Genomic DNA, 27,183 nt, shown 5'->3' with positions numbered 1-27,183 from the left:
TTCCCACAGCTTCCTCCTGACCTCTTTTCCTACTCACTCTCTCACACCCACCCACATGTTTAGCTGCTGTCAGTTGGAACAAGTACATCAATCATTTTTTATAAGGTGTCATATTCAGTATCTGTTGCTGAACAGCTGAATTCCTCTGAATTTTACAGAGGTCTCTTTAGCAATATTTATTGAAAGGGGAGAGAACTACAAGAATTCCAGTCATTCAACAATTCCCCATTTTGAAACATACAGATATCATTTTCTTTGATGCCTGCATACTATCTAAATGGAAATCAAATAAAAGAAACATGAACAATTCTTCCACTATCATAATGATGCTATATCTCATGTTTTTACATTTGTTCTGGCTGTGAGATGCTCTTTTGTGTTCAGCTCTGGCCTCAGAAGGATAATATAGCACTTGGGGATGAACATGCAGCCCAGCAGCCCAGCACTGGAGGCCAGGATGGAGAAGACCTGCACAGCCACCATGTGTTTCCCTTTGGTGCTGAGGTAGGTGGGCACAAAAGTCACCCAGACACTGCAGAAGACCAGCATGCTGAAGGTGATCAGCTTGGCTTCGTTGAAGGCCCCAGGCAGATTCCTGGCCAGGAAAGCCACTGTGAAGCAGATGGTAGCCAGGAAGCCCATGTAGCTGAGGGTGATGTAGAACATGACAACAGCCCCTTCGTTGCATTGCAGGATGATCTCTCCAGGCTGGGAGTGGAGGTCAGAGTCAGGGAAGGGGGGAGAAACTCCCAGCCAGATGGAGCAGATGATAATTTGGGCAGCAGAACAAGAAAGGATGATGGAGTTGGCCAAACTCTTCCCCAACCATCTCTTCACTTGGTTTCCTGGTTTTGTGGCCAGGAAAGCCAGCACCACCGTGATGGTTTTGGCCAAGAGAGAAGAAACAGCAACTGAGAAGATGATGCTGAAGACCGTTTGTCGGAGAAGGCAGGTGGCTTTCCTTGGTTGACCAATGAAGAGAGAAGAAGACAAGAAGCAAAGCAGGAGGGAGACCAGGAGGATGTAGGAGAGGTCCCGGTTGTTGGCTTTGACAAGGGGAGTTTCTCGGTATTTAATGAAGACGATTAAAACAAGGCCTGTGGTTAGGAACAAGAATAGGGCAAAAGAAACCAGGATGATGCCCAGAAGTTCTTTATAAGACAGGAAGGTTATAACTTTGGGGATACATTGGACTCTTTTTTTATTTGGGAATTTATCATCCAGACATTTGGTGCATTTTTCTGTATCTGAGGAAAAAAAAACAACCCCATATTTCTTTGTCCTTTGCATTTCAAGATATATTGTACATTCTTTGGGAACAAGTGATTATCAGGAGCATTTTCCGAGATGGATTTCTTAATATCTCCAGAGACAAAAAATAAGTGTATCACTTTTTAAAAAAATATAGCTACAGTATATTTTTGATAGGCTATGAAATTGAGGGAAGCTTTGGACTTGAAAGATTTCCTTTTTAATGTTCAGAATATTGATAGGAACCTCCATTACTAAAGGAAAATAATGAATCAATTAATCTTTCTAGATAAACTTACGTGCAAGATGGCAATTCTTGTCATACTTGCCTCAGAGGTGGCTGGCAGATCAAGTGACTGTTGCAAATAATTTGGAATGGCCATTGGAGCAGTGGTGATACGGGTGCAGACACATACAGGCATAACTATCCATGCCACCACATTGTGTATCTCGTACATCAGCAACACCTTTTCAGTGTTCCTCAAAGGGAACCCATGTAGACTGCATTGCAATCCTCCTTTCAGTAGGTGGACCTAAACCAATTCCTCACATTTTAAGGAACTCAGATGTTCCTAGAGAAGTAAATGTGGAAGGAAGGACACATCCAAGGTAAAAAGAAGAAATATTTTCTCTGGCAGTAGTAAAGCTTGTCCAATCTGCCACAGCCACCTCTCTCTATCCAGCCCTTCTTTCACAGTCTTTTTGCTCTTCTGTTTAGATAAGAAATGAGGCATTTCGGAAATAAACCAGAAACCAATTAAGCTTAAAAGTGTGTTTTAATTCACACTTTCATGACAATGCTCTGGATGGATCCAGTTCCACCAGGCCTCCCATTTTCCTCTGATGTCACCCACCTTTCTGAATGGAGAAGGTCCCCTCCGGACAAGGAACACAGTCGTAACAGCAAACTGGCTCTCCTTCTCGAGCCCTCTTGACAAATCCAGGACGACAACTTTCCACACATTCAGATTGAGAAAAGGACTGAGCAGAAAAAAAATAGGATTGCCAAAGGAAATGTGTTAGGACTCTCTGTCCATGGAAAATGGAGGTAAAAATGGATATTAGACAAGATATTAGATATTAGCCTCTGTTCTTCACTTAAGTAAAGACAAAATCTCTCACTATTTCCAAATGCTTGGAGATATAACTTCTGGAAGATTCTTCCTTTAGTTCCTCTCTTTTGCTTTTGGCATCTCACATTGCCCCCCCCCCCCAAAAAAAGGACTTTATTAAATAGAAAAGTCTGGAGAGATGGAACCAGGGGTGGGATTCTACTGGTTCTGTCCAGTTCTATAGAACTGGTTGTTATGATTCTGCGCAGTTCGGAGAACCGGCAAATCGCACCACTAACTGGCCCCGCCCCTCTCTGCCCACCCCTCCCCTCCATGCCCAGTCAGTGTTTTTTTTTTTTTGTAAATTTTATTTGAGTTTTCACAAAGAGAAAAAAAATACAAATAAAACATCTTTTTTGAAAGTAGCGTAATCCCGGGTTACATTCTTCGTACAGACACAAATTCAGATTCATGCTCATTTTTATATTCTATTCCATATCTTATTACTATTTTACATTTTCTGCATGGCTTCTCCCCTCTTTTAATTTTCTCAATTTTATTGTAATTATCTCATCTCAATTCAAATCATTGTATTTATATTTTTTGTCTGTCCTGTTTCAATTATCTATTATCTTTTCTCATTAAACAAAATTTCTCCTGTAGTTAGTGATTGGAGTATGATGCCTTTATATCTTTTCCCTAAAGTTGTAACATTCAATATAATACATAACTTCCATTCGGATTCTGCTTGGTACATTCTTAAAATACACACTGTATTCTTAAAAAAAGAAAAAAATATAAAAGTATATAATTAAAACAACACATTCCATTCCAATTCAATTCTATCATTAATATTAATATTCATTAAAATCTTAACTTCTTTAACATTACTTTTCAATTAAATATCGTACTTCTATGGGAACAATTATAAGCTTTCCATAATTAATTCCCCTCCCCTTCACTTATATTTTATAAAACATTAACTAATTAAAATGTTCCCGTTCCTTCCTAATTCAGTTTTCTCATTTATTTTATTTCACTTATTTTATTCACAAACATTTCACTAAATTACACTATTTTATCCCTCATTTTAATCATACGTTGTTTTCTAAAGTTATTTCTATTACTAATATAACTAATACAATCTTATGTACCTTTACAGAATCCCTTTTTCAGTTAGATTTTCACCCATGATCTCTAAATAGGTCCTGTTTCTCTATATCTTGTTCCGGTCCTTTGTAACTTCTTATCCTTTCCTTCTTCCCTTCTCTCTCCCCTTTTCACCCCCTTGTCTCTCTACCTCTATTTCTCTCTTCTTTATTCCCCTTTTCTGCTGCTTTCCAATATTATACTTATTTTTCGAATTATTTTTCTTTTCTTTGGTTGTTTTTTTAAGTCTTAAATTCTCCATTCTCTTTCCCCCTTTCCTTTTTCTTCCCCACATAAAATTACTTGTTCATTAAAGATGGCTTCTTCTTTGTCCCAGTCTTCTTGTTTTGCAGTCGTTTCTTGTTGTTTCTCATAGTTTATTTATTTATTTATTTATTTATTTATTTTATTTTATTTGCCAATTGTTTACAAGATAATAAGTATAAGTGTATACATAGTTATGAATACATGAAATGGGTACATATAAGAAAAATAAAAGAATAAGAGAAACAATAGGACAGGGACGGTAGGCACGTTGGTGCGCTTATGCACGCCCCTACAGACCTCTTAGGAAAGGGGTGAGGTCAATAGTAGACAGTCTAAGGTTAAAGTTTTTGGGGTTTGGGGAAGAAACTACAGAGTCGGGTAGAGTATTCCAGACATTGACCACTCTATTGCTGAAGTCGTATTTCCTGCAATCAAGTTTGGTGCGGTTTACTTTGAGTTTGTATCTATTGTGTGCTCTTGTGTTGTTATGGTTGAAGCTGAAGTATTCACTGACAGGTAGGACCTTGCAATGTATGATTTTATATACCATGCTTAAGTCAGACCGAAGACGGCGTAATTCAAGGTTTTCTAGTTCTAGAATTTCAAGTCTGGTGGCATAAGGTATTCTACAACGAGTTCCAAATCTCCATTTCTAAGAATTGAAAAACGAAGCCAAAAGAACCCTTCCCTTCTTGTGCATCTTCTTTATACCTTTTCAGTTCCATTTTCCATTCATCCAGAAGTGGTGCCATTGTATAAATTTTTAAACAACCACCCGATTGATTTTAGTCATTCAAATATAATAACCAAGAATCCAAAGATCACCAAATAATCCAAATACACACAAGCTGTTTCTGTTTTGCTCTTTTTTTTTCACTTTCTCTTCCTGGGGTTACTATTTAGTTGCAAAGTTTCAGTTAAAATGTATCTTTTAGAAGTCTTGTTGAAGTTTTACTGTAGATTCTTTTTAATTCCAGGCAGTCTCCTCCCTCTTCCAGATCCTCCCCTTATTCTTTTTCTCTCCCTTCCTGCTTATGAAAAAGAAAAATTTTAATGTCCAGAAATCTTTATTATCCCTTTGGCATTTTGTTTTATTTTCAGCTTAATTGCCTATCAAAGCGGATTTTTCCGATTTCTTATTTAAGTCTCTTAGTTGTCAGTATAGGGAAGAAGAGAGAAGAAGAAAAAAGCCAAACCTTTCCTTTTTCACTTTCCTTTGCTGCTTCCGACTCTTCTTTGGGAGCGATGTTGTTTTTTGTAAGTTTAAATTCCAGGGTACCTTGGTTGTTGCTTTTACAATTTAACCCGGTCAGCCAAAACTTTCACTTCTTATCTTCCTCTTGCACATTCTTTTCCGGTTGAGTTCTTCTTTGTGGTGGCCATTTCTGACCACCGCTGCAACCGCCTTCGGGAAAGGGAGTAAAGGCCAGCTAGGGAGGAGAGATGAACCCTGAACCCTGCTGGCGGTCTCCCCCCTCTTCACCACCTCTACGGGGTGGCTTAGCCCCAAAACCAGCCAGTTCAGGGCGCTCCAGCGGCGAGCCCAGACAGAAACCACGCACAATTGTGGATTTCTGCCTGTCGCCGAAGTCCAATGCCCAGTCAGTTCTTATCGCGCATGCGTGGCATCACCTGCAGCCTGCTTTTGCCCACTCACCAGGCCAGCCATTGCTGCATGCCTTCCGCTGTGGCCCTGCCTGATCTCCCTGGGTGAGTGAGGCTCTGCAAACTCCGGGGCCCAGATACCTACCTGCCAGTACCAGACACCTTTACCCCCCACCCCACTTGCCTTTTGCTGCTGCCACCCGCCACCCTAACCCCCAGCAGATAAGGCCCAGCAGCTGCAGTGAATCCAGGTGGGGGGCGAGATGCAGACTGGTGGGGACCAGAGCTACATTTTGTTGTACTGGAAGACATGTGGAGAGGCTCGTGTTCTCCTACTGCTGGGAGAGCAAGAGAGTTTTTCCCAGTACAGCTCAGGGCGGCAAAGAGAAACAGGATTCAAGCAGGCTGCTTCTCTGCTGCCCAGAGGCACCCATTTTCCTATTGGAGGGGAAGTTGCAAACTTTTCACTGTGCTGGGAAAGTCTCTCTTGCTTTCCCAGCAGCAGGAGAACATGAGCCTCTCCACGTGGGATTAGCTGGGATTCACGCAGCTGCTGGACCCTGCCGGCGGTGAGGCAGAGGTGTGGGGGAGGGAGACCAGAGATCATGGCCCATTTGCCTACCATCCCTTCCCTCTCCCGCTCACAGCCTTATTGTTGGACACAGAATAATCACCCCTGGTTGGCCCTGCCACGCCCACCCGGTTGCACCCATGTAGGCAACAGGCATTGTCATTTCGAAGTTGAGGGAGAATTTGGGGAAGGAGTTGGAGGGTCCTGCAGTGGATGGTACAGGAGCACCACTGAGAAGCAGGGAAGTGGCCTTCTAGTGGTCCGACCTGGTGTTCAGGCTGGAGGAGGGCCACAGGAAGTCAGAGCACAGAGGGAAAGGGGTATTGCCAGGGAGAGGCGCCCTCTCTGCACTGAATTGGGACCATTTGGGGTAGTCCTAGGAATTGGGTGAGTCAAGCCGCAGCTCCTTGCCTTAGCTCAGGGAATGGCCGTTTTCTGCAGGAGAAGGACTGCGGATGGGGGAGGTCTACCTGAGTTACTCCTCCGCCATCTTCACCAGATTATTTGGGCACTTACAAGCGAGCACAACTAAAGGCACTACTGTCACATGTCAGCCCAGACCTCACCCTGCGGCTCCATAAAGCCAACACCAAAGAAGTGGGCGATCAGGTGAACCTGTGGTGCAATGCCCACTCGGATCTCGGCCGCTCCAGGCCGTCCTTTAGGCCGTCCTCAAAGCCCTTTAGGCCGTCCTCAAAGCCCTTTAGGCCGTCCTCAAAGCCCTTTAGGAGCCGCCGTTCCTAGGTTTCTCCTCGCCTATGCTTGGTCGCCCCCTCTTCACCTTGATGAAGCAGCTGGCCCTGCCCCTCACCCTCCCCTCTCTCACCTGGCCTAAGAAGGTGAGGGTGAATGTGGGGGATAGCTAAGCGGCCGGGTCCCTATCTTCCCAACTCTCTCTCCCACTCTGTGTGTGTGTGTGTGTATGTCTCCCTGAAAGCCATGGCATGGCCAAGCCAGCAAGCTCTCCTTGGCGCTCTTTGTTACGTCTTTCATTTCTTCTTTTTGGAATCCAGACTGACTGAACAATTGCCAGACCGCGGTGGAAGCGACCCTCCTCCTCCTCCTCTCGTAACCGGCGGTTGTGGCAGGGCCGGGAGGGTGCACGTGCATGGGGAGATGCTCCTCAAGCAAATGCCAAAGCACAGCAAAACCTGGTATGGGGTGGGTGGCTGCTCACTTGAGGAGCGAGCGTCTCCCCACAAAACTGCACCCTCCTGATCCATCCACAGCTGCCGGGGGAAAGAGGAGGAGGAAGACCTGAACATCCAATAGCTACAAACCACATCTCTACCCAACAACCACAATCCAATCCAAAACCCAATCCACAAATAAACACAACCCAGACAAATATTGATATCCCAATCCTCATCAGAGAAGCCGTTGAGCGTGAACGGAAACGTCCAAACGCCATCTTATTTGGTCTAGAGGACATCAATGTCAATGATGACATCACAACTGTCCGAAACATCATCAGAGATTACCAAGCATCAACCATCTCCGCTGATGAAATACTTGACATTTCCCGCATCGACCGAGAGCTCAAAAATAGAGACGGCTCTGTGGCCCCACGCTTGTGCAGGGTCATTTGCAAAAATGAATCAAGCAAACGTAAATTCATTTATACTATAAACTCACTCGCCAAAACCAACACCAACCATAAGAACCTCCGTTGCCGCCCTGACCTAACCATACAGCAACGTGCCCACTCCCGTGTACTCCGCATTGAACTCAAAAACCGTCTAGACAATGGAGAGAAGGACCTGTACATTGACTACCATGCTGACTGTATCAAAAGTAAGCCACGCAACCGAATACTCAGCTTTTACCCTCAACCACAACCCTACCTCAACCGATCCACCATCACCCAAGACTAGGCACGCACGCCCCCAACTACCTCAATTCCAACTACTGCCGGCCTTAAATGCAAACTACTCAATGCAAGAAGCCTCGTGAATAAAATACCTGAATTTCTCATTCTCCTAAATATGGCTAACTTCGATATTATATTTGTCTGTGAAACATGGTTCAATGCATCTCTCCCCGACTCCATTACCACAGTAAGAGACTATCATGTTTACCGATCAGATCGTGAAAATCGTCGAGGAGGTGGTGTTGCTATATTCTATAAAAATCCTTACATCTAAAAATATCCAAGTTACCCAGGAGCTTGCTCTTCCTGAAACCATCATCTGTGAACTATCCTTAAATATCACAATTCGATTCTTACTATGTTACAGAGCACCTGATTATGACATCGAACATGTAAACAAGCTAAATACATTACTAACATGGGCTGCATCCTGCCCATACCCTTTATCCTTCTTGGTGATTTCAATCTACCTCATATTGACTGGACCCTTAATGATTGTACAACTGAAATCATACACACAACCTTCTACAATGCTATTACAAATCTGGGACTGGAACAACTAGTAACCAACAACACTAGACTAAACAACTGCCTCGATCTCATCTTCTGCAATAGTTTGAATTTAATTTACGAATACAAACTAAAGAACCCTTTTCCAGCAGTGACCACAATATGATTGACTTTTGTCTCAACATACGTCCACACAAAAATCACCACAATGATGTAATCCCCAATTGTAACTTCAAAAAGGCAACTATGATCTTATAGACAACGATCTCTCATCCCTTGATTGGCAATCTCTATTCACTGGATGCAATACTGTTGAAGACCATTACAACATATTTTTACTTGAAGTCAAAGAGTCATCAAACTATATGTTCCAACAACAACTCCCAAAACAAAACAAAAAAGCAGATTACCCATATCAATAAGGAAACTTCAATCCAAAAAGAGATCACTCTGGCGGAAAAACAAATCTGGTCACGTTGCCAATTTCAAAAACCGATACAAAAATTTATGCCACCAGATAAAGACCGAATGCACCAATTATCACATTAAACAAGAGGAAAACCTTCTAAGAACCAATTCCACCCGTGCTTTTTACAATTTTGTAAACAACAAACTAAAAGACTCAAGGTCCATCCCTCCCATGATAGGACCTGATGGTAAAGACTGCAACGACGACACCATTAAAGCCAACATCTTTAACACATTCTTCGGCTCAGTATTTGTAAACAGCAATGGATCATGCCCAGTATTTCCTAGGCGTACCACAGATAACAACAATGATCTAATACATATCGATTTCACAGAAGACAATGTTGAAAAAGCACTACGCAATCTAAAACCATCTCTATCTATTGGACCGGATGGAATATGTGCCTACTTCTTAGAAAAGCTATCCACTGCCATAGCCAAACCTCTAAGCATAATCTTTGAAAAATCTTTCAGGACCAGCTCCTTGCCTAACCTATGGTCACAAGCCACAGTCACCCCATCTTCAAAAGGAGACCCAAGCCTAGTTGAAAATTACAGGCCAATCTCCTTATGCTGCGTCACCTGTAAAGTCATGGAATCAATTATTAACCAATCCATTATCCTCCACTTAGAGACAAACAACCTACTCTCCAATAAACAATTTGGTTTCAGAAAAAAACTATCCTGTAATCTGCAACTTTTACACTGCAAAAACATATGGACGACACAACTACGACCAGGGCAAAGCAATAGACGCAATCTACGTAGACTTCTGTAAAGCCTTTGATTCAGTGGTACACGACAAACTACTCCTAAAAATAAAATCCTATGGTATCTCTGGACAACTGAATAACTGGATAGAAGCATTCCTGTCAAACAGACAACAAATGGTCAAAATTGGGAGCGTCCTATCAAATCCAGTACCTGTCAATAGTGGTGTCCCCCAAGGCAGTGTTCTAGGACCAACTCTCTTCATACTCTACATAAACGACCTCTGTGATCATATTAAGAGCAATTGCGTTCTCTTCGCTGATAATGTAAAGCTGTTCAATACCACAGACAATACTGCTACCCTACAAAAAGATCTTGACTATGTATCAGAATGGTCAAACAAATGGCAACTTCAAATCTCAACAAATAAATGCTCTGCCTTACATATTGGCAAAAAAATCAGAAAATAAAATACAAGCTGAATAGTCAAGATCTTGTTGATGACCCAAGCTCAGTAAAGGACCTTGGAATACTCACCTCTAATGATCTAAGTGCTAGAGCCCACTGCAACTACATAGCCAAAAAGGCATTAAGAGTTGTTAACCTAATCCTACGTAGCTTTTTCTCTGGTAATATCACACTACTAACCAGAGCATACAAAACATTTGCTAGACCAATACTCGAATACAGTTCATCAGTCTGGAACCCTCATTACCGTATCTGATATTAGCACAATTGAGAAAGTCCAGAAATATTTCACAAGAAGAGTTCTCCACTCTTCTACTCGCTGTAGAATACCTTATGCCACCAGACTTGAAATTCTAGAACTAGAAAACCTCGAATTACGCCGTCTTCGGTCTGACTTAAGCCTGGTATATAAAATCATACATTGCAATGTCCTACCTGTCAATGAATACTTCAGCTTCAACCATAACAACACAAGAGCACACAATAGATACAAACTCAAAGTAAACCGCACCAAACTTGATTGCAGGAAATACGACTTCAGCAATAGAGTGGTCAATGTCTGGAATACTCTACCCGACTCTGTAGTCTCTTCCCCAAACCCCAAAAACTTTAACCTTAGACTGTCTACTATTGACCTCACCCCTTTCCTAAGAGGTCTGTAGGGGCGTGCATAAGCGCACCAACGTGCCTACCGTCCCTGTCCTATTGTTTCTCTTATTCTTTTATTTTTCTTATATGTAACCATTTCATGTATTCACAACTATGTATACACTTATACTTATTATCTTGTAAACAATTGGCAAATCAAATAAATAAATAAAATAAATAAATAAATAAATAAATAAATAAATAAGAGGAGGAGGAGGAGGGTCGCCCGACTGGACGGTTCCATCGTGGTCTGGCAATCGTTGTTCAGCCAGTCTGGATTTGAAAAAGAAGAAATGAAAGAAGTAGCAAAGAGCACCAAGGAGAGCTTGCTGGCTTGGCCATGCCGAGGCTTTCAGGGAGACACAAACACATTCACAGACATATACACACAGAGAGAGGGGGGGGGAAATAGGGACCCGGCCGCTTCGCTATCCCTCACCGTCACCCTTACCTTCTCGCACTGCTCCATTTTGTGAACCATCTATGGTTTAGTATCTCCTTCAAACTGGTGAGAATCCCACAAGGGCTGGGGAATGTGTCACTAAAAGCTTCAGGTTTGTTTGCTCCTTGTGCCCAAACTAGCAAAGAAAAAAGGGAATTCTGTTGACCAGGGCCTGAATTCAGATGAATTTGAATCATGATTGGGTGGAGGTCCTTTTGGTCCCATTGGGAGAGAAGCTTCGTCATGCTTGGGGAAAAGTGTCCCTTGAAAGGGAAGGTTCATAGTTGGGGAGGGTCTTAAAGAGACCAGACTTGGTCAAACTTATCCATGCCTCTCTTTTACACACACACACACACAAACACACACACAGAGAGAGTGGAGTGGGGGGAGTTAGAGAAAGAGAGAGATGATACAGAGAGGGGAAAGAGAGAAAAAGAGAGGGAAAGAGTGAAATAGAGGAATGAGAGAAGAGGAAGAGAGAGAAAAGAAAGAAGAGAGAAAGAGAAAGAAAAGAGAGAAAGGAAGCAAAAGGAAGAAAAGGGATAGACAGAAAAGGGAGAGATGGAAGGAAGGGACAAAGAAAGAAAAAGAAAGGAAGAGACGGAGGGAGGAGAAAGTGAATGAGATATAGGAATGGATAGATAAATACATGGAAGGAGGGAGGGAGGGAGAAAAAAAAGGAGAGGAAGGAAGGACACAAACCCTGGCTTCAGAAGACTCTTTGAACCAGCACAGCAATCTAGGGCTGGCGTGCAAGGGATCTCAGAGGTCTTTAGTCCAACCCTCTGCTCCAGCAGGAGATCCTTACAGAATCAAAGAATAGCAGGGTTAGAAAGCTCTCTCTGTGTGTGTGTGCATGTGTGTTTGTGTTTATGGTTGTCAAAACTCCAAAAACAGATCAAGGAGCTCTGGGGAGATCAGTCATAAATTCGAACACCTGCTAAGCAACTGGCCATTAAGTGAGGACCACTTGTATTTGGTTTGCCAGTCACATGGCCACGCCCATCTGGTCACGTGACCACCAAGCCACGCCCACAAATTAAGCCGCGCCCACAGAACCGGTTGTTACAAAATTTGAATCCCACCCCTGGATGGAACTGAGAAAAGATTTCAGCATTAAGTGATAACCAGTCGGTTCCTTCTCATGACCCCATTAACACGCATTTCTCCCCTCTTCTTGCACCCATACTTTTAAGGTGTGAAATCAGAACAATCTTGATAATTTCACGTGAACTGAAAGCCTTGGAGCTGCTTCCTCGGAGCAGAAGGCCCATTGCTCCATCCCAGGGAGGGTGAAAGGGAGGCATGGAGAGCTCTGGCCAGGTCCGGCCTCCTTAAGAGCCTCCCAGATTATGGAGCTGCCCCTTCAGGGGACACTTTTCCCCAAATAGGACGAGCGGAAGCTTCTTTCCCCCAATGGGGCCAAAAGGACCTCCGTCCACTCATGATTCAATCCCATCCGATACGGTCCAAGCCTAAATTCAGGCCCCGGTCAGCAGAATTGCCGCCTTCGTTGCTCTTCTGGGCACATGGAGCAAACAACCAGAAGCTACTAGCCACACATTCCCCAGCCCTTGTGGGTTTCTCACCCGTTCAATGGAGACCCTTAATTGTATGTGGTCCACAAAATGGAACAATATTGAAGCCTCCCAAGCAGCCTAAGGGAAAAAATTCAGTTTCTCCTGCCGAGATTCAATTCTCGGTGAAGGTCAACCACCTTTGGGGAATAGCATCAGCCCTCTTGAAATGGGACCTCAGGCTTTGGAAAACAGAGGAAAGACATCAAAACTTTGTCCTACCTTGTTGAGCACCTTTAGCCGTGAAAGAACATCTTTGTCGATATAAAGTCTCTGTCTTAACAAATACGCCACAGTCTCTCTCCTGGGATCATCCCTGGGAAGAACCAAGAAGCCCCAAATGCCAGATCTGCTGCTACCTCTCCATTTGGGTCCTTGTAGAGTTCAATCTCTGAAATATTGACAAACTCATTCTTCTCCAGGAAAGGATGGAACTAGAATGGGAACATGCAGCAATTTTAAAAGCAGAAAACTTTGTTTCTTATCTCAGGCTTTTTCAATATTTAATCTTTCTTCTGTAGTTGTCTAATTTACAGACATGCTTCATTAGGAAAATGGGTGTTACCACTATCTTACAAGTGAAGGAAAAAGTTCACAAAAATTTGTCGATCATATTTTGACAATATAGATTTTGACAAAATATAGTTGAACAACAGAAAAAAGGAGATTTATGAACTCCTGAAAGCAACAGGTTGGTTATCAGAAACACGGATTTGATCAAGAAGAAAATTGTCAGGGTGATCCTCTCCCAGGAAGCCCAGACAGGAAACCTGAGCTAGGCCCACTTTGCTGTAATGCTGCACTGACAGGATTTGGGGAGTCAGAAAGTACAAATCTCCCACCGACCCTTTTTTTTATGCAGCTGTAGGTGTCCTCCTCTTATCTGCTTCTTCCCCAGGCAGAATCTCTCCTCCACCCCCAAAAGTCATTCCCTCCTATCACTGCCCTTTCTAAATGGATTGTGGGAAAGGGGGATATAACTTATGTGCTCTATGCAAGTCATCCTCACATATTATTTCATTTCCTAAATACATTATGGAAATACTGCTGATATAACTCGATCTCAGGAAAGAGTAATAAACAATTTTGTGATGTGATCAGAAACCCAGTTAAGTGAGGGTGGATGGTATGATAATTAAGTGGATAAAAACTGATTTTAAAATGGTACTCAAATAATCTTTAGTTTTTTAAATCTTTGTCATGAAAGTGGGAAGATACAACATTTTGTCGTTAAGTCATCAATTTTTCTATGTTGTCATTAATATAATAGGATTGATAAATTGCTATTATACAAGATTTATAACAATTCTCAGGCAAATATACTTTTATGTTATTTAAACATTGCCAACTTTCTGGAAAAATATTTCTGATTTCCTCCTAGAAACAACTGTATGACTAAAAAGCAATAGAAAACTATCTGGGTTTTAGGATTTGATAATAGTATCTCATATAAGAACATTAATGATGCACTGGATGAAGGATTGTGCCAAGCTTGATAAGTATGTAAGGGACCCAGTTTGCTCTACTGGTTAAGCCCCAAAGTAGAAAGCAAGAAGATGTGAGTTCAAGTCCCCCTTGGTCATGAAGCAGGCTGGGGGATTTGGGGCCAGTCTCTCAGCCCAACTCAATTCACAGGGTTGTTGTTGTGGGGAAAATGAACACACAACTACTCATTGGTACTCAGCCCCCGTGGCTTTTGCAGGGAAGGGCTTTAATGTGGGGGATGAATTAGTGCACTTAGTGAAATCAAACAAGGTCTCAAAGATCTGGAAATCCAACAAGATGGGGCTGCTCTTCCCAAGAATGTTTATTTGAGCAGCCTTTAGAGCAACGAGATATTTATATTGAATAACCCTGCCAAAAGTCCAAAGGAATTAACCTCCAAGAGCTGCAACGGAGTTCCCAGAGCCGTTTCAGGGGGCCGATACAAAGAAAGAGCGCCTGAGCTGAGACTGGGCCCCTGAGGACAAGGGGCCACTCGAACTGCAGCTCACGCAGAGGTGGTATTCAACCGGTTCTCACCGGCTCAGGTGAACCAGTGGTGACCCCTGGTAGGCCACACCCCTGAACCGGGTTGCCTTCTTGTCCCAGTCGCTCTCCTAGCTTTCCTACCACGTGTCCCACGTGTGGTGTGGTGCAGATCGGGCAGATGTCCCAGGGCTGTTGCACATGCACACTATGTGTGCAGCACTGCGTGTGCTACTGATGCAGTGCGCATGGAGCAGCCCTGGGACATCTGCCTGCCTGCCCGCCCTCCCAGATTACGTTTTCTTACTTCTCCCAGTGGATGCGCCTCTTCCAGCCCAGCCCGGCTCGCCAGCCAGCAGGTGGGTGCGGTTGTCCCGGGTCTTCTCGCCCCCTTGTCGCGATATGCCTGCAGGAGCCCCTCAGGCCAGCTGAGCCGAGAGCCACCACTCCCAGGCTTCTACACTCCCGTGCTTGCAGTCGACGCCTCTTCACCTTGCCTGAGCGGCTGGCCATGCCCCTCACCCTCCCCTCCCTCACCTGGCCTGAGAAGGGAAGGGGGATGGTGGGGGATAGCGAAGAGGCCGGGTCCCTATCTTCCCTCTCTCTCCCCCACTCTCTGTGTCTGTGTGTGTGTGTGTGAGACAGAGAGAGGGAGAGAGAGCGAGGGGAAGAGAAGAAAGAAAGAAAGAGCAAGAAAGAAAGAGGGAGAGAAAGAGAGAAAGAGAGGGAGAATGGAGAAAGTGAATGAGATATATGGATGGATAGATAAATACATGGAAGGAGGGATGGAGGGAGAGAGAAAAAAAGGAGAGGAAGGAAGGACACAAATCCTGGCTTCAGAAGACTCTTTGAAGCAACACAACAATCTAGGGATGGCATGCAACGAATCTCGGAGGTCATCTAGTCCAGGGGTCCTCAACCACCGGGCCGCGGACCGGTACCGGGCCGCGGAGCACTCTCTACCGGGCCGCAAAGAATTTTTAAAAAAATGGCGGCTTTCTTCACCTTCGGTGAATGCTGCTGGGATCGGGGATCAAGGACACAAATGAAAGAAGAGGAGGAGGAAGCAACCGAAGCCTGTCCTTCTCTCTGGGTCAGCTCTCTCAGTCGCTCTCTCGCTCCTCCACCAGCACAGGAAGAAACTGCTTCAAAGAAGCCGGGGAGCTTTTCCTGTCACCGCAGCTTCCCGAGCGCCCGTTTCTCCCCACCCCCACCCCGTCCACTCGCCCGCTCTGCCTGCCTGCCTGCCTGCCTTCGTTAATGGTTGAATCGAGAACAGCTTCGGCTGAGTAAAAGAGCGAATAGTTATTATTCTCAGCCCGAAGCTGCTCCCAAACAACCAGAAACTAAGGCAGGCAGGCAGGCAGGCAGAAACGAGACACTGTGGATTGAAGCACGCGGGCTGCGGGGTGGTGGGGGTGAAGCGGGCGCTTAATAGCTGCGGCAACAGGAAAATCCCCCGCTCTTTGAAGCAGTTTTTCAGCTTGGATGGTGGAGCAGCGAGAGAGCGAAGCCTCCTTCACTTCTCCCTTCTCCCCCGCTCCCCCGGTCCTTGCAAAATTTTCTGCTTGAAACCGGTCCCTGGTACAAAAAAGGTTGGGGACCACTGATCTAGTCCAACCCCTGCTCCAGCAGAGATCTTTACAGAATCAAAAATAGCAGGGTTAGAAAGCTCTGTATGTGTGTGTCTGTGTGTGAGTGTCTGTGTGTGCATGTGTGCATGTGTCCATGTGTGTTTGTGTTTATGGTTCTAGAAACTGCAAAAATAGGACAAGTAGCTCCTGGGGAGATCCAGTCATAAATTAGAACACTTGCTAAGCAACTGGCCATTAAGCGAGGACCAATTGTATTTGGTTTGCCAGTCACATGGCCACCGGGCCAAGCCCACTCAGTCACATGGCCACAAAGCCACGCCCATCTGGTCACGTGACCACCAAGCCACGCCCACAAATTAAAGCCATGCCCACAGAACCAATAGTAAAAAAATTTGAATCCCACAGTGAATTCACAGCCTGCTATGTGGCATCTCCTATCAGGACTCAGGGATTCACTTTGTGACGCCTCTCTAATATCTGGGAAATACGGAACTCTTTTACGTTGAACTGGAGTTATCAGATCAGTAGGAAGAGTTTCTCTGAATAGGGCCAAATTCTGTTCTGCTGTAATGCATAATTATGTATTTATTTATTTGGGACATTTATATTGCCACATATTCGCACATGACTCAGCATTAGGCAGACTCTAACGGCCCATTGACTGTCATTTATTTTTATTTTTCATTATTATTATTATTATTATTATTATTATTATTATTATTATTATTATTATTGTAATGCTGGTCTCTGAATGTAATAAAAGTAGACTGGATGAAAGGAGGAAGCTGTGTTGGAGACATTTGCCATCTTGAGTTATGTGTAAATAAATAAATGTTTAGGAAAACAATCTCAAAATCGTACTTGACTGCAACCTGAAACTGAGTCTTGAGAGAAGACAAGGAGAAGATTCTGAGAGCAGCTTCTCCAACTTACAAAATCTCTCAGTTGGACAAGGGAGGATTCAACACTCTTCCAATGACTGAAAGAGGTGTTGGGAGTACTTAAAACCCTCCCCTCTCCTGGAAAATGAAATATTTTAGGATATACTAAAAGGGAGAATATATTTCCCCTAAAAGAAAAGTAGAAACTCAGAGAGGCTGAAACTCTGCCCCCTCCCACCTTTCCTAATGGACCATTACTCTGGCCAAGGCCAGTTTATTTTACATAACAAAGATCTACTCAGGTAAAGCTATATAGGAATGCCCAAAGCCATCACCATCATCCAGCGAGGCTCAACCAAGCCTGGGACTCAGGACAGCCTACAGAGTTGGCCCTGCATGGCCCCATGGGAGTCTGACAACCGATCAGAATACAAGCTCAAATTCAAATCCCAACAGAGGGCATCAAATTGCCTCTCAGCATCTCAGCCCTTCTTTCCTCAACCAAGGCATCTTGAAAGCAGTAACCATGTTTCCAAACTGAACCCAATTTCTTCCAACAGGGGCTAGACAGAAACTTCAGATCTGCTCCCTGTTATTCCGGAGCACAGGAACGTTAGATGGTGCAAAATCTCGACCTTTTTGCAGCACAAGAAGGTTGAGATGTTCCTCTCCTTCTCCTTTGGGTTTCCTTCTCCAAAGGATCTCAGATTAATGGATCCCTATCGGGACCCCATACCTGCCACGGCTACGCTCTGAGCCCCCAACCTCTTTTCTCCCTCCTTCCTTCCCCTCCTCGATCTGGAGGAATGGCGGCATTCATGGCCTGGACCAGAGTCTGAATGATACTGTAGCGATGACGGTCATTTTATGATCCGTTTCCTGTTCCCTTTTCTCCTGGGTCTCCAGTGGGGCTTTCTGGGTGCATCTTCTGCGGCCTTTGACAGAAAAAGGCGATGCTTGGAAAGGGAACAACGGAAATAATGATCTTGACAGTCTTCCACAAAGAAATGGGGTTCAAGGCAGCATCTGTTGGCCTTTCTTTTGACAGATTACCAAAACTCAAAATACTATGGATGTATTTGAGAGGTATGTTCTTCTTTGTGTATACAGTGCAAAATTTGTGAGGATCCAGACTTTCCCTTCAATGGGTCTGGCAAATGCATAAGTGCTTCATGGAAAGGAAGAATTCTGTCCCAGATGGAAATAAATTCTGAAGTGGACAAAGACGATTTATCTCCATAGAGAGGGCCTCCCCTGAGGGGTGCTGTTTGTCAGTTGTTGTGAATCGCCTGATGCCGCCACACAAGTCCACTCCTGACAAGCATCGGAGAGAGTCCTATGAGTCTCTCCATTCCCTGTGTCTGAAGCAAAAGAGACCAATAGGGGGTCCATCTGAAATGGAGGAGCAGCTGGACAATTGCTGGGTATTGGAATCCTTCTTTGGGGAGCATCTGGTGGAAAAAAGGGAATCTCCTTTTATCACTCAGAGCCTCTGAAGGAATTAGAGCAGTGATCTGAAAAGGTAATGAAGAATGCTGTGTTATAATGTGGTCAGATCAACCAAAATATTGCCAACAAACCCAATTTTGTTGATGAATATATAGAATAGTTTGTTCCTTACTCATGAAATGGAATTATATTAAACCAAAAAAAACAACAAAAAATATAAGAAAAATAAAATTAGATTCAATTTGAATAGAGAGAAACAATAGGACAGGGACGGCTAGGCAAGAGCGCTTGGTGTAGGACAGTATGCACGCCCCGCCCCTACAGACCTCTTAGGAAAGGGGTGAGGTCAATAGTAGACAGTCTAAGGTTAAAGTTTTTGGGGTTTGGGGAAGAAACTACAGAGTCGGGTAGAGTATTCCAGACATTGACCACTCTATTGCTGAAGTCGTATTTCCTGCAATCAAGTTTGGTGCGGTTTACTTTGAGTTTGTATCTATTGTGTGCTCTTGTGTTGTTATGGTTGAAGCTGAAGTATTCATTGACAGGTAGGACATTGCAATGTATGATTTTGTATACCATGCTTAAGTCAGACCCGAAGACGGCGTAATTCAAGGTTTTCTAGTTCTAGAATTTCAAGTCTGGTGGCATAAGGTATTCTACAGCGAGTAGAGGAGTGGAGAACTCTTCTTGTGAAATATTTCTGGACTTTCTCAATTGTGCTAATATCAGATACGTAGTGTGGGTTCCAGACTGATGAACTGTATTCGAGTATTGGTCTAGCAAATGTTTTGTATGCTCTGGTTAGTAGTGTGATATTACCAGAGAAAAAGCTACGTGGGATTAGGTTAACAACTCTTAATGCCTTTTTGGCTATGTAGTTGCAGTGTGCTCTAGCACTTAGATCATTAGAGGTGAGTATTCCAAGGTCCTTTACAGAGCTTGGGTCATCAACAAGATCTTGACTATTCAGCTTGTATTTTATTTTCTGATTTTTTTGCCAATATGTAAGACAGAGCATTTATTTGTTGAGATTTGAAGTTGCCATTTGTTTGACCACTCGGATACATAGTCAAGATCTTTTTGTAGGGTAGCAGTATTGTCTGTGGTATTGAACAGCTTTACATCATCAGCGAAGAGAACGCATAATTGCTCTTAATATGATCACAGAGGTCGTTTATGTAGAGTATGAAGAGAGTTGGTCCTAGAACACTGCCTTGGGGAACACCACTATTGACAGGTACTGGATTTGATAGGACGCTCCCATTTTGACCATTTGTTGTCTGTTTGACAGGAATGCTTCTATCCAGTTATTCAGTTGTCCAGAGATACCATAGGATTTTATTTTTAGGAGTAGTTTGTCGTGTACCACTGAATCAAAGGCTTTACAGAAGTCTATGTAGATTGCGTCTATTGTTTTGCCCTGGTCGAGTTGTGTCGTCCATATGTTTTTGCAGTGTAAGAGTTGCAGATTACAGGATAGTTTTTTCCTGAAACCAAATTGTTTATTGGAGAGTAGGTTATTTGTCTCTAAGTGAAGGATGATGGATTGGTTAATAATTGATTCCATGACTTTACAGGTGACGCAGCATAAGGAGATTGGCCTGTAGTTTTCAACTAGGCTTGGGTCTCCCTTTTTGAAGATGGGGATGACTGTGGCTTGTGACCATAGGTTAGGCAAGGAGCTGGTTCTGAAAGATTTTTCAAAGATTATGCTTAGAGGTTTGGCTATGGCAGTGGATAGCTTTCTTAAGAAGTAGGCACATATTCCATCCGGTCCAATAGATAGAGATGGTTTTAGGTTAGCGTATTGCTTTTTCAACATTGTCTTCTGTGAAATCGATATGTATTAGATCATTGTTGTTATCTGTGGTACGGCTAGGAAATATTGGGCATGATCCATTGCTGTTTACAAATACTGAGCGAAGAATGTGTTAAAGATGTTGGCTTTAATGGTGTCGTCGTTGCAGTCTTTACCATCAGGTCCTATCAAGGAGGGGATGGACCTTGAGTCTTTTAGTTTGTTGTTTACAAAATTGTAAAAGCGGCAGGTGGAATTGGTGCTTAGAAGGTTTTCCTCTTGTTTAATGTGATAATTGGTGCATTCGGTCTTTATCTGGTGGCATAGATTTTTGTATCGGTTTTTGAAATTGGCAACGTGACCAGATTTGTTTTTCCGCCAGAGTGATCTCTTTTGGATTGAAGTTTCCTTATTGATATGGGTAATCTGCTTTTTGTTTTGTTTTGGGAGTTGTTGTTGGTACATATAGTTTGATGACTCTTTTGACTTCAAGTAAAAATATGTTATAATGGTCTTCAACGGTATTGCATCCAGTGAATAGAGATTGCCAATCAAGGGATGAGAGATCGTTGTCTATAAGATCATAGTTGCCTTTTTGAAGTTACAATAGGGGATTACATCATTGTGGTGATTTTTGTGTGGATGTATGTTGAGACAAAAGTCGATCATATTGTGGTCACTACTGGAAAAGGGTTCTTTAGATTGTATTCCGTAGATTAGGTTCAAACTGTTGCAGGAGATGAGATCGAGGCAGTTGTTTAGTCTAGTGTTGTTGGTTACTAGTTGTTCCAGTCCCAGATTTGTAATAGCATTGTAGAAGGTTGTGTGTATGATTTCAGTTGTACAATCATTTAGGGTCCAGTTAATATGAGGTAGATTGAAATCACCAAGAAGGATAAAAGGGTATGGGCAGGATGCAGCCCATGTTAGTAATGTATTTAGCTTGTTTACATGTTCGATGTCATAATCAGGTGCTCTGTAACATAGTAACACTTTGTGTAACACTTTGTGACGCCTCTCCTAATATCTGGGAAATACGGAACTCTTTTACATTGAACTGGAGTTATCAGATCAGTAGGAAGGAGTTTCTCTGAATGGGGCCAAATTCTGTTCTGCTGTAACGCATAATTATGTATTTATTTATTTGGGACATTTATATTGCCACATATTCGCACATGACTCAGCATTAGGCAGACTCTAACTGCCCATTGACTGTCGTTTATTTTTATTTTTCCCCATTATTATTATTATTTATTGTAATGCTGGTCTCTGAATGTAATAAAAGTAGACTGGATGAAGGAGGAAGCTGTGTTGGAGACATTTGCCATCTTGAGTTATGTGTAAATAAATACATGTTTAGGAAAACAATCTCAAAATCATACTTGACTGCAACCTCAAACTGAGTCTTGAGAAAAGACAAGGAGAAGATTATGAGAGCAGCTTCTCCAACTTACAAAATCTCTCAGTTGGACAAGGGAGGATTCAACACTCTTCCAATGACTGAAAGAGGTGTTGGGAGTAGTTAAAACCCTCCCTCTCCTAGGAAAATGAAATATTTTAGGATATACTAAAAGGGAGAATATATTTCCCTAAAAGAAAAGTAGAAACTCAGAGAGGCTGAAACTCTGCCCCCCTCCCACCTTTGCTAATGGACCATTACTCTGGCCTAGGCCAGTTTATTTTACATAACAAAGATCTACTCCAGGTAAAGCTATATAGGAATTGCCCAAAGCCATCACCATCATCCAGCGAGGCTCAACCAAGCCTGGGACTCAGGACAGCCTACAGAGTTGGCCCTGCATGGCCCCATGGGAGTCTGACAACCGATCAGAATACAAGCTCAAATTCAAATCCCAACAGAGGGCATCAAACAATTGCACTCTCAGCATCTCAGCCCTTCTTTCCTCAACCAAGGCATGTGCTCCTTTCCACCATTAAACCATCTTCCAAGCAGTAACCATGTTTCCAACGTCTTTCTTCCACACTTGGAACTGAACCCAGAAGGAGATTTCTTCCAACAGAGGCTAGACAGAAACTTCAGATCTGCTCCCTGTTATTCCGGAGCGTCAGACAGGAGCAATTAGATGGTGCAAATCTCTCGACCTTTTGCAGCACAAGAAGGTTGAGATGTTCCTCTCCTTCTCCTTTGGGTTCCTTCTCCAAAGGATCTCAGATTAATGGATCCCTATCGGGACCCCCATACCTGCCACGGCTGCAGCCTCTGAGCCCCCAACCTCTTTTCTCCCTCCTTCCTTCCCCTCCTCGATCTGGAGGAATAGGCGGCATTCATGGCCTGGACCAGAGTCTGAATGATACTGTAGCGATGACGGTCATTTATGATCCGTTTCCTGTTCCTTTTCTCCTGGGTCTCCAGTGGGGCTTTCTGGGTGCATCTTCTGCGGCCTTTGACAGAAAAGACGTGCTTGGAAAGGGAACAGCGGAAATAATGATCTTGAAACGGATCTTCCACAAAGAAATGGGGTTCAAAGGCAGCATCTGTTGGCCTTTCTTTTGACAGATTACCAAAACTCAAAATACTATGGATGTATTTGAGAGGTATGTTCTTCTTTATTGTATACAGTGCAAAATTTGTGAGGATCCAGACTTTCCCTTCAATGGGTCCTGGCAAATGCATAAGTGCTTCATGGAAAGGAAGAATTCTGTCCCAGATGGAAATAAATTCTATGAAGTGGACAAAGACATTGATTTGTCTCCACTTAGAGAGGGCCTCCCTGAGGGGTGCTGTTTGTCCAGTTGTTGTGAATCGTTCTGATATAACCACACAAATTCCACTCCTGACAAGCATCGGAGGGAAAGTCCTCATGAAATTCTCTCCATTCTCTGTGTCTGAAGCAAAGAGACCAATCAGGGTCCATCTGAAATGGAGGAGCAGCTGGACAATTGCTGGGTATTGGAATCCTTCTTTGGGGAGCATCTGGTGGAAAAAAGGGAATCTCCTTTTATCACTCAGAGCCTCTGAAGGAATTAGAGCAGTGATCTGAAAAAGTAATGAAGAATGCTGTGTTATAATGTGGTCCAGATCAACTCCAAAATATTACTTATTGACAAACCCAATTTTGTTTTGATGAATATATAAGAATAGTTTGTTCCTTAGTCATGCTTTAAAATATTTAAGACAGAATATTAACAAGATTGTATATAAAAATGGAACGCAAAATTATATTAAACCAAAAAAAACAACAAAAAAATGCAACGTAAATTTCTGTGTCACCCATACAATTCCAACAATTAGATTCAAATTTGCAGATGTTAGATACAATGTCTGGATCTAAGATATAGGGCTGTATTATATGCTATTTTTGAGTACTAAAACCTCTTTCTCAGCTTCTATATCCCAAATTCTTTGTGAAGCAATTTTTTGGCTTCTTCTCTAGATGTACAAGAGCACAACTGCTAACAGAATAGTTATGAGTACATGAAATGGAAACATATAAGAAAAATAAAAAGAAATAGTAGGACAGTGACGGTAGGCACATTGGTGCGCTTATGCACGCCCCCTACAGACCTCTTAGGAAAGGGGTGAGGTCAATCGTAGACAGTTGTACAATCCAATAAGTCTTTAATTGAAATTTTGTCTGTTTTGGGACTATATGTCTGTTTTATCACTTTAATTTTAACCCAATAATTATATACCCTGAATTTATACAAAGCAGAAATTGTGTAAATTAACAATTATCTATGAAGGCAGGAGCTGAACTCCTTTTATCCATCCCAAAGATACTCTTCTTGGTCTGAATATTTTTTATACATAGACAGGACTATTGGCAACTTGATTCCAATTGGATAAGGCAGATATTATTGATATGTGAAAATGAACATGCTAATGGAGGACCTCAAAACCTGGATAGTTTTTCAATAGTAGAATATTCAGTAGAATATCCTCTAGGGACCTTATGGCTCTTCAGGCCTTTAATGGTCAATTTGAAGATGAACATAATAGACTAAAACATCGTTGATATGTTCCCTAAAATTCTGAAAAGCTGCTCTTGAATTCTATAAAGATATTGGATCTGTTGTTCATCCCCACCACCCCACTCACCTTACCAGATAGAGAAAAACACACAAACCTGTGGGACTTTGTAGGTGTGTACAAACATTGACATCTGGATGGAGATGTCCCTGGCAGCTGCATCAATCAGAGCCAGGAGGTTCTCCTTCCTCCCACAGCCATAATTGGGGACATTGGATTCTCCAGTGGAAAGAATGTCCAGCAAGGCATCTGAAGTGCGGAAGGTTCTTCCATAGTTGTCATGGATGTTGTAACCAAGTGTGAGATTGTGCAGGAGCTGGGAATTCTTACTGACCATTTGAATAGCAAAAATTGATTTTAGGGTATCTGTTAGAGCAGAACCCTTCCTATTGAAAGACAATATTCATGTTATTATATTCAATAGCAACAACAAATATTTTTAAAATATATAATCCTTCACAAACCTACTAAGCCTTAGGCCAACATTGATCCAAATCGAATGATCAATTATGCAAATGAGAGAGGCAACTACAATTGTTTCAGTCATTACTTAAACAAAGGTCATTATTCAAGTGATGAACTCAGGAATGAACTGAGAAAGGAAAATCACCTGGATTTCATTCAGGTTTTTTAAAAACTCCATCTTTGGATTTACTCTCTTCCACAAAGTAAGGCAAAAGAGGGAAGCCATGGAAATCAAAATCATTCAGGAAATTAGACAGGTCCTGAGGTACAAAAATAAGTGACATAAGAAGAAAAGGAGAGTGTTAGAATTGCACATGGAGGGAGTGCAACTCCATCACCCTGCATGACTTACCAAGGAGAAGGTATGGAAGGAGGGCTGTTGAAAGGCCACATTATAGGCAACACATATGTTTCACTTGTGACCACACCAATGAGATGGTCCCCAGGCCTGTAAAAGCTCCATGGATTGTACCCATCCTGGTGCTCCAAACTCAATGGGCATTTCCTTCTCAGCTTCCCACAGACTGATGGGGACACCAGCAGCAGCAGAAGCAGGAGGTCCATCATTCATGGCATTAATCAATCCACTTCCTGTTTCTAACACAAATAACAGGAACAGTTGGAAAAATTCAAAGACTCTGAGAAGTGCCAGTGGCTTTCCTGATCTAAACAGAGAATCACTCAGTTTCATCTGCAAAGGAGAGAAAGGTGCAATCAAGAGCAGAGCCTGTACCTGTCCCAAAACTTGGTCCCAGAGAGCTTCACCAAGGAATTTATCCTTTTCTGATATAAGATCCTTTGCATGTGGCTTCAATCTGATGTCTACATCGAAGTCTAAAACTGGAGATATAGCATCACAGGTCTCAAAGGCCCAGATGGTCATAATTACAGTCAGAAGCAACTTCTCCTCTTGGGATCCTGAACTTTTTCTGGGCTCCATCTGCAGAGGAGAGGCTGGAATAAACCATGTTAGTAAAAATTACAGATATACCCCTGGGGTCACTGTTTTGTTGTGGTTGTGGTCCTTCCTCCCAGTCAGGGCAAGTCCAGAAAGTGATGCTGGAGAAGAGAATTCAGCACCCAGGGAATTGACTTCTGCTGTCCTTCAACATGGCCTTTTGTCTCCAGAGATTGCTGGGGAAGGTCACCCAGAGCTATGGAGTTTGGTGCCACTTCTAAGTTAATGCCATTTAACTGTAGTGTTGCCTGTCTTCTAATGACAATCGGCACCCTTGATCTCTGCCCAAGGTTAAGAGTACACCCTGTTTGGAATTCTCTTTTATGTCATAATCCCATATATTGATCTTAATTTCAGCCAGTTTTAAAATTGTTTGTGCCTGAAGTGAAATTTCATTTCCCATCTTTTCCAGCAATATTAATTTTGAGATAAAAGCTCATTAAGAAGCAGGAAAGTGACAACTTGTGGACTAGATCATTGGGTAAATAGGGAGAAAATTATAGAATGGATGGAATTTTTTATTTTTATTTTCTTGTCATTCCTGTGTTATCTGACCATGTTCCTATAATACACCAAGATTCTTTTTATTTTGATTTTTCTTAATTTTTTAAATAAAGAATGGACTGTAAGTTCTGCACGTGCTATCTATCCATCCCTATCTTTCTTTCTATCTATCTATCATCTATCTATCTATCTATCTATCTATCTATCTATCTATCTATCTATCCATCTGTATATCTATTTATCCATCCATATCTATCTCTATCTATCTGTCTCTAACAATCATCTATCTACCCTGTTTCTCCAACAATAGGAAATCCCAGCATGTTTTATAGGCATGAAATAAAATTAAGCCCCTCCCCCCAAATTAAGGCCTATATTAAAACATGCGAAATGGGGGAATGGTGGGGGGGGGGGGCTTGCCGTTAGGAAGTACTTTTGTTGCACACCCGGATATAGTGCTGCCTGCGTTGACCCCAATACAAAGTGCCCCACCAACGCCGAGGTCAACATCCAAGCCATCGCCGCCTGCCTGCCTGAAGATGCAAGGGGGGGGGAATTAAGTCACCCCCAAAAAGACGGCCTAGCCATTTTTTCGGGGCTCAAAAAAAAATAAGACCCGGCCTTATTATATGAGAAACACGGTATCTATCTATCTATCTATCTATCTATCTATCTATCTATCTATCTATCTATCTATCTATCTATCTATCTATCTATCTATCTATCTACCTACCTACCTACCTACCTACCTACCTACCTACTTACCTACCATGTTTCTCACAAAATAAGGCCAGGCCTTTTTTTTTTTGACCCCCGAATAAATGGCTAATCCGTCTTTTCGGGGGTGACTCCCCCACCTAGAGGGGCCCATATGCAGGTACCTCTCCACGAGGCTGTTTCTATCGGCTGACAAAAGCTCCCCCGAAGGCAGAGTCCCCAGCCGCTTCAGGGCGAGTCATGGCTGCCCGTGTCCCCTCGCCATTAG

The 27,183-nt window shown here is 42.9% G+C and overlaps 2 protein-coding genes across 7 annotated transcripts in view; both read right to left on the bottom strand.

The window, feature by feature from the left end:
• Positions 1-321: 321 nt before the first annotated feature.
• The window catches only part of LOC148128565 (vomeronasal type-2 receptor 26-like), a 90,816-nt gene continuing 63,954 nt past the window's right edge, over positions 322-27,183 (bottom strand). For all 6 annotated transcript variants that reach the window (XM_087948816.1, XM_087948818.1, XM_087948817.1 and 3 more), the window contains one exon: positions 322-1,247. In XM_087948816.1, coding sequence (XP_087804942.1) covers positions 337-1,247 — 911 coding nt within the window. In that variant the 3' untranslated portion in view covers positions 322-336. The remainder of the gene's footprint in view (positions 1,248-27,183) is intronic.
• Positions 2,009-25,991, bottom strand: LOC148128569 (vomeronasal type-2 receptor 26-like). The gene is made up of 6 exons (XM_087948821.1): positions 25,470-25,991; positions 25,089-25,333; positions 24,369-24,657; positions 22,484-23,278; positions 12,812-13,023; positions 2,009-2,232 (listed from the first exon to the last, which is right to left on the bottom strand). Exons 2-5 carry the CDS (start codon positions 25,301-25,303, stop codon positions 12,868-12,870), a joined length of 1,455 nt encoding a protein of 484 aa, XP_087804947.1. The 5' UTR covers positions 25,304-25,333; positions 25,470-25,991; the 3' UTR covers positions 2,009-2,232; positions 12,812-12,867.

This window comes from Notechis scutatus, unplaced genomic scaffold, assembly GCF_049901735.1.
Source record: "Notechis scutatus isolate UNSWTSFEM ecotype Mainland unplaced genomic scaffold, rNotScu1.2 NSCUSCF23, whole genome shotgun sequence".
Taxonomy (NCBI): Eukaryota; Metazoa; Chordata; class Lepidosauria; order Squamata; family Elapidae; genus Notechis; species Notechis scutatus.
This window is presented reverse-complemented; position numbering and strand designations above follow the sequence as displayed.

Coding starts and splice junctions, on each gene's coding strand:
- LOC148128569 (XM_087948821.1), bottom strand. CDS start 25,303: ATGATGGACCTCCTGCTTCTGCTGCTGCTGGTGTCCCCATCAGTCTGT. Junction 23,279..24,368: donor ACACCTACAAAGTCCCACAG/GTTTGTGTGTTT, acceptor TTACTTTTTCAG/ATCACTGCTCTAATTCCTTC. Junction 13,024..22,483: donor AGAGGCTGCAGCCGTGGCAG/GTATGGGGGTCC, acceptor TTCCCATTCTAG/TTCCATCCTTTCCTGGAGAA.